The sequence below is a fragment of the Erythrolamprus reginae genome, chromosome 2, assembly GCF_031021105.1.
Source record: "Erythrolamprus reginae isolate rEryReg1 chromosome 2, rEryReg1.hap1, whole genome shotgun sequence".
Lineage (NCBI taxonomy): Eukaryota > Metazoa > Chordata > Lepidosauria > Squamata > Dipsadidae > Erythrolamprus > Erythrolamprus reginae.
In genome coordinates this window covers 355,269,167-355,277,316 of record NC_091951.1, presented here as the reverse complement: position 1 = coordinate 355,277,316, position 8,150 = coordinate 355,269,167, and the positions used below count along the sequence as shown (strand labels likewise).

General features: G+C 45.4%; 1 protein-coding gene across 1 annotated transcript; it reads left to right on the top strand.

Moving 5' to 3' along the window:
• The first annotated feature begins 4,025 nt into the window (after positions 1-4,025).
• Positions 4,026-4,547, top strand: LOC139159074 (FANCD2 opposite strand protein-like). The gene has a single exon (XM_070736440.1). It carries the CDS (start codon positions 4,026-4,028, stop codon positions 4,545-4,547), a length of 522 nt encoding a protein of 173 aa, XP_070592541.1.
• Positions 4,548-8,150: the final 3,603 nt, after the last annotated feature.

Sequence of the window (8,150 nt, the reverse complement as noted above, 5' to 3'; positions counted from 1 at the left end):
CACTCTCCTCCGCTGCCTCTCGCCGCGGCACACCTGACGGTGTCTCGCTGCACACTAGTGTGCCGCGGCACACCGGTTGGGAAACGCTGCTCCAGACTATACAGATTGAGTTCATGAAGTCTTTCCTGATACGTTTTATGCTTAAGACCTTCCACCGTTCTTGTAGCCCGTCTTTGGACCCCTTCAATTTTGTCAATAACTTTTTGCAATTTCCCCCCTACCGGTCTTCCGGAAACCGGTTAAGATCTGACCTTTCTGGCTGGTCTGGAATTGCATTGACCGTGGTGTGTGTATGGTTCTTTTTAAGACATTACATTATTCTTATTGCATTACTGATTTTATTATGTCATTTTCATTTAATACTGTTCTATTTATACCACGTTAGCCGCTTTGGAATGAGCGGTGTATAAATACTATCGATCCACGCATTTATACATCAATAAATAAATACAAAAAACACTAACTTTTCCCCACAGATCCAAAAAAGTAATTCTGCATCTATTACTTATGCGTAACTATGCCAGAGACCTGTTCCCCAAATTTGGGACAGAAAACCCGGACCTTTACTTTTCCCGGGGGCTTCTCGCCCTTGGAAAAATACAAAGAGCTCTTCAAAATAAATAAAAGAAACGTGCATTGATTAAAACCAAAGTGTATTTATTGCAAAGAAATAATAATAACGGTTTACAAAGTGAGATGGATCTTTTAGCTACGCTGAGCTTTCAGCCAAAAGCCATTCCTGAAAGCCGTCTCCTTTCTGTTCTCTGCTCCCCCCCCCCCCCCACATCTCGATAGTGGAAAGAAGCAAATTCTTCATCGTCTGGGTTGAAGCTCTTTCTCTGGCTCCTTCGTAGCGGCGTGGGGTCGCTCTGTTTGCGCTGGTGTACGGGGGCTCTTTCCTGAATCCCTGAAACACACTTCTAATGTCTTCTGAGGAAGACTCTGGACAAATGCCTTTTATCCTCATTTTAGAAAAAAAGAAACGGAAAACAAACGTTATTCTTCTACCTGTCCTACGTCTGGGGAACCACGGTGCCCTTCTCCTCTGCCTACCCCCGGGGACGGCCGATGGATGTGGGGTCAGCTGAAAAGTCTTTCTGGTCTGCTATGACTTCAGAGGCCGGTATCTATGACGACGGACTGAGTGGCACCTGTTAAAAAATGTTATAGAAAACACCTGCTCCTTACCTTTAAAGGCCGAGCTTGCCCCGTGCCCCGCAAAGGATGGGATGGTCATCTTGCCGGCGACACAATAGGCGGGCTGATGTAACATCGCCTCGGTAGGATTCCGCCTGCATCCCTCGAGTGGCCGGGTTCCAGAATTTGGGAGAAACGGGGGTTATATGATATTGGAACCATCCTGTGCTTTAAAGGGAAAGTCTTGAATATTGGTAAGAATCAGCAGACGAGCGGCTAAATAGAAACCACTTTATTCCATTACAATGAGAAAATACGCAACAAGTAAAAACCCAATGGCGCGTCTTTCCTGGTAAGTTTTATGGTTAAGACCTTCCACCATTCTTGTAGCCTGTTTTTGGACCCGTTCAATTTTCTCAATATCTTTTCATAGGTGAGGTCTCCAGAACTGAACACAGTATTCCAAATGTGGTCTCACCAGCGTTCTATATAAGGGGATAACAATCTCCCTCTTCCTGCTTTTGTTATACCTCTAGCTATGCAGCCAAGCATCCTACTTGCTTTTCCTACTGCCCAACCACACTGCTCACCCATTTTGAGACTGTCAGAAATCACTATCCCTAAATCCTTCTCTTCTGAAGTTTTTGCTAACACAGAACTGCCAATGCAATACTCAGATTGAGGATTCCTTTTCCCCAAGTGCATTATTTTACATTTGGAAACATTAAACTGCAGTTTCCATTGCTTTGACCATTTATCTAGTAACACTAAATCATTTACCATATTACAGACACCTACAAACCTTCCCTACCAAATGTCACCCTATGTCACTCACAAACATATTAAAAAGAATAGGACCCAGAACAGACCCTTGTGGCACACTGCTTGTAACCTGTCTCTGCTCAGAATACTTGCCATTAACAACAACTCTATGATGTCTACGCTTCAGCCAGCTGCAAATCCATGGAACTATCCAGGGATTAAGTCCAATCTTCACTAATTTATCTATCAGCTCTTTATGTGGAACCGTATCAAAGGCTTTGCTGAAGTCCAGATAGGCAATATCCACGGCACCACCTTCATCCAGCACCTTTGTATAAACTTAAATAATAATAAACTTAAATAGTAAGAATAATAAACTTAAAATCTGTTAAGAGGGTTGATTTCTTTTTGTGTCTCATATTCCTATTTTGACATAGGATGGCACGGTTTTCTGTCCCTTGGCGATAGCGCTGAGGCCATCGAAAAGGCCTAGGATGGCCTCAATGTTCAATCCTACGAGTTGGAAACCTCTGCCGTTATGTGGTCAAAACATATTGCAGCCACAAAAAAACCCTGTCCTTTTTAATAGGATTTTAAAGTTATTATCCTGTATATCATCCAAGGGCATGGAGTGAGGTATCATCAGTACGCTGATGATACCCAGCTTTACATCTCCACCCCATGTCCAGTCAACGAAGCAGTGGAAGTGATGTGCCGGTGTCTGGAGGCTGTTGGGGCCTGGATGAGTGTCAACAGACTCAAACTCAACCCGGATAAGACGGAGTGGCTGTGGATTTGCCTCCCAAGGACAATCCCATCTGTCTGTCCATTACCCTGGGGGGGGAATTATTGACCCCCTCGGAGAGGGTCCGCAACTTGGGCGTCCTCCTCGATCCACAGCTCACATTAGAGAACCATCTTTCAGCTGTGGCGAGGGGGGCGTTTGCCCAGGTTCGCCTGGTGCACCAGTTGCGGCCCTATCTGGACAGGGACTCACTGCTCACAGTCACTCATGCCCTCATCACCTCGAGGTTCGACTACTGTAATGCTCTCTACATGGGGCTACCTTTGAAAAGTGTTCGGAAACTTCAGATCGTGCAGAATGCAGCTGCGAGAGCAGTCATGGGCTTACCTAGGTATGCCCATGTTTCACCATCACTCCGCAGTCTGCATTGGCTGCCGATCAATTTCCGGCCACAATTCAAACTGTTGGTTATGACCTTTAAAGCCCTTCATGACACTGGACCAGAATACCTCCGAGACCGTCTTCTGCCGCACGAATCCCAGCGACCGATTAGGTCCCACAGAGTGGGCCTGCTCCGGGTCCCGTCAACTAAACAATGTCGGTTGGCGGGCCCCAGGGGAAGAGCCTTCTCTGTGGCGGCCCTGACTCTCTGGAACCAACTCCCCCCAGAGATTATAACTGCCCCTACTCTCCCTGCCTTCCGTAAACTCCTTAAAACCCACCTTTGCCGTCAGGCATGGGGGAACTGAAACACCTCCCCCGGGCATGTACAATTTATGCATGGTATGTTTGTGTGTGTGTTTGCTAGTAAATTGGGTTCTTTTTAAACTTTTTAAAATATTTTAAATTTATTTGGATTTGTCATGAATTGTTGTATCTTGTTGTGAGCCGCCCCGAGTCTATGGAGAGGGGCGGCATACAAATCTAAATAAATAAATAAATAGATAGATAGATAGATAAATAAATAAACAAATAAACAAATAAACAAATAAAATATATTTAAAATATTATTAATATTAATAGGACAGCAGGAGGAGCCTTGGCTGCGACTCAAGGACAGAAAAAGAAATCCTGTTTCAAAAGCCTTAAAACAAGTTAAAGCCTACGATGGCCTATTAAAAACCCCAACCCTTATGCCCCAACCCTTACGCCCCAACCCTTACGCCCCAGCCTCACCCAAAACCGTTACGCCTATTTTCAATTTACAAAGTGTACCACTGCGCCATCAGCGGCATAGAACCAAAGGGGCCTGTGGCGCTTCTGGAACGTTGAATGAATCAAAAAGTTCTAAGCTGTCCCAGTTCAGAAAGAGTTGCCAAGGGCACCACGTACTACAAGGATGTCCCAAGAATAAGGGGTGACACGGGGTCAGGGCTTCACCATGGATGGGGGCTACCAGCTGTGGGCACCCTGGTCTCCACTGGATGAATCCCTGCAATGGCTGAGGGGAACCCTCCCCAGACCGGGGGCTTCCAAGCCTCTCTTCCGAGGGGGACGGAGCCCGGTGGCAGCAGATTTAGAGGTGCAGCTGTGCTTCCAGGGCCTCAGCCTGGTCCTGGAGCCCCGGGCGAAGATGGGGGCAGGGCAGCCCCCAGGAGCAGCTGGGGAGACAAGAGGGCACGGCGGGTCTGTGCGCAAACCCCAGGCGGTGCGTCTCACGGGGGTCGACTCGGTATTCGGGCACCCTGTGACAGTGCAGCCCCCACGCTGGAGTGGCTCCCTGAGGGTATCGGAGCCCTCCGCCTTCCGTCAAGTCATCAGCACCCACCAGCGCTGGCCCCGAGGGCTCCGGGAGCCCCAAGTGCGCATGGCCATGGCTATATGTCGGCAAATGCTGCGTGCCATGCTCCTGCTCTATGCTGCCTACAAGAGGTGTGCCTTCGCATTGCAGCATTCCCACTGAGGGTCAAGGGACTCTCCTTCCCCTTTCACATCTAGGTGCTTGCCCTTCTCCAGGAGTCTGCTCGACCACCACCTGCTGAAAACCTCTACAGCTGAACTGTAGTTTGCCAGTGTGATCGTTCATCGTTATTCTGCCGGAAGGAAACCTTTCAACTGAACTATCATTGAAGGAAATATTTCTGAAGCGCCAAAGTTTTACATTTCCCCTTTGAGAAGCACATGGTGAAGAACATTCACTCAGCAAACTGATAATTGGATGTCTAGATGGGTTGAACATGAAGTTCAAGGACATTTTCAATACTAGAAAGAATATTACAGCAAAATGTAACCTAAAAACCATTAAGGTACTGAAGAATGAGACTGAGAAATAAATCTATTGGAAATATATTAATTCACCAGGATTAGAGACTAAAAGACGATAGTAGGGATGTATGACTATTCTAAAAGAAGCTGTATTAATTGCTAAATAAAACGATTAGCTCAAGCACATTTGAAAATATTGTTTGCAATTTATTTTGGACTACTTCCTAAATTGAAACAATGCTTACTGCTTAGTAATATATTATGGTTAGTTAATAAGTAGTATATTATGGTTAGTTAATAAGCCTGAGGCAGCGATTTAAACAAACGTTATGCTGCATTTTCAACAGACTATGAAGATGCTTAGACAGACAAGATTCTGACAGGTAAAAGAATCCCAAATGCTCACACACCCCATTGGTGTGTGAGTGCTTGACCTTAATGAACAGCTCCAGTTTAAGAATACTATATCAAATCTAAAACACCAATATCATTGTTCTACAGATATAAAAGTTATGAGCATGAAAATAGCTGTTCTTATATAATTTGGGGTGTTAAAAACAAAATTAACATTTAAAAATGATATAAGCAACCAACTAATGAATTAAGTTTCATAAAATGCATAAAAGTACGTCTTTCATGGCCAAATTTATGATTGGTGCACATGTATATGATTGTGACAGTCTTCTTAATAATTTTTTATGGGATTTTAGTTTTAGACAATGTTTTAGTTTAGATAATGTTTGACTTCATTTTATCGCTTTGTATTTACTCATAGTGTATTTTTATCGTTGTTGTAAGCCGCCCTGAGTCCTTTGGGATTGGGCAGCATAGAAGTTGAATAAATAATAATGATGCAATTTACACCATAGATTGCATAGTCAGTATTGCTAATCAATAGAAAATCGCCACGCGTACCAAGATGATGCAATATTAGACAATAATATGTCACCAAATTCTATAAAAGTCACAGTGTCTGTTGCTTGGTGAGCTGGACTGTCTTTAAACATTGTTTTATGCTAGTAAATTTAGTTATGCTTCGAACCTGATTTCTGCTGTATTTGCAGTGAAGTTACTTTTGCATCCCCAAAACGAAGGATCACAACCGTGATTTATTTATTTATTTATTCATTCATTCATTCATTCATTCATTCATTCATTCATTCATTCATTCATTCATTCATTCATTTATTGTTAGAGTTGAAAGGGACCATGAAAGCCATCGAGTTCAACCCCCTGCCCAAGCAGGAACCCTATAGTACACCAGTCAAGGGGCAGTTCAATCTTCTCTTAAAAATGTCCAGAGTGTTGGAGTTCACAACGTCCGCTGGTAGGTTGTTACATTGGTTGATCGCTCTGACCGTCAGGAAGTTCCTCCTTACCTCCATGTTGAATCTCTCCTTGGTCAGCTTCCAGCCGTTGTTCCTCGTCCGGCCCTCTGGTGCCCTGTAGAATAAAGTGATCCCCTCCTCTCTATGACATCCCCTCGTATACTTGTAGACTGCTATCATGTCCGCTCTGGCCCTCCTTTTCTCTAGGCTGTCCATGCCCAGTTCCCGCAGTCTCTCTTCATAAGTCTTGGTTTCCAATCCCTTAATCATCTTGGTTACTCTTTTTTGCACCTTCTCCAGAGTTTCAATGTCTCTTTTGAAGTGTGACCAGAACTGAATACAGTACTCCAGGTGTGGTCGGACCAGGGCGTAGTAGAGTGGTATTAAGACTTCCCTGGCCTTGGAGTGTATTCCCCTGTTGATGCAGCTTAGGATTGTGTTGGCTTTTTTAGCTGCTGCTGCACATTGTTGGCTCATGTTTAGTTGATTGTCCACCAAGACTCCGAGGTCTCTTTCACAGTCGCTACTGCTAAGAGGGGTTTCTCCCACGTTGTATGTGTGTCCAGGATTTTTTCTGCCTAGGTGAAGGACTTTGCTCTTGTCGATGTAAAACATCATTTTGTTGGTGTGGGCCCACTGTGTTAGTCTGTCTAGGTCTTTCTGAAAGTTGAAATTAAGAAAGCCTACAACAATGCAAAGTGTTGATTTATTTATTTGTTTGTTTGTTTGATGGTTCATTCATTCATTCATTCATTCATTCATTCATTCATTTATTAGATTTGTATGCTGCCCCTCTCCATAGACTCGGGGCGGCTCACAACAGCAATAGAACAATTCATAACAAATCTAATAATTTAAAAACATTTTAAAAACGCCATTATTAATCAGACATACATACAAACATGCCATACATAAATTGTATAGGCCCGGTGGAGATATATCAATACCCTCATGCCTGGCGGCAAAGGTGGGTTTTAAGGAGTTTACGGAAGGCAAGGAGGGTGGCGGCAATTCTATCTCCAGGGGGAGCTGGTTCCAGAGAGTCGGGGCCACCACAGAGAAGGCTCTTCCCCTGGGACCCGCAAAACAGCATTGTTTAGTCGACAGGACCCGGAGAAGGACAACTCTGTGGGACCTAATCGGTCGCTGGGATTCGTGTGGCAGAAGGCGGTCCCGGAGATATTCTGGTCCGATGCCATGAAGGGCTTTATAGGTCATAACCAACACTTTGAATTGTGACCGGAAACTGATCGGCAATCAATGCAGACTGCGGAGTGTTGGTGTGACATGGGCATATTTAGGGAAGCCCATGACTGCTCTCGCAGCTGCATTCTGCATGATCTGAAGTTTCCGAACACTTTTCAAAGGTAGCCCCATGTAGAGAGCGTTACAGTAGTCGAATCTCGAAATGATGAGGGCATGAGTGACTTTGAGCAGTGAGTCCTGGTCCAGATAGGGCCGCAACTGGTGCACCAGGTGAACCTGGGCAAACGCCCCCCTCGCCACAGCTGAAAGATAGTTCTCTAATGTGAGCTGTGGATCGAGGAGGACGCCCAAGTTGCGGACCCTCTCTGAGGGGGTCAATAATTCCTCCCCCAGGGTTATGGACGGACAGAGGGGATTTTCCTTGGGAGGCAGAACCCACGGCCACTCCGTCTTATCCGGGTTGAGTTTGAGTCTGTTGACACCCATCCAGACCACAACAGCCTCCAGGCACTGGCACATCACTTCCACTGCTTCGTTGATTGGACATGGGGTGGAGATGTACAGCTGGGTATCATTTGCATATTGATGATACCTCACCCCATGGCCTTGGATGATCTCACCCAGCGGTTTCATGTAGATATTGAATAGCAGGGGGGAGAGGACCGACCCCTGAGGCACCCCACAAGGGAGTGACCTTGAGGTCGACCTCTGACCCCGCACTAACACCGACTGCGACCGACCGGAGAGGTAGGAGGAGAACCATTGAA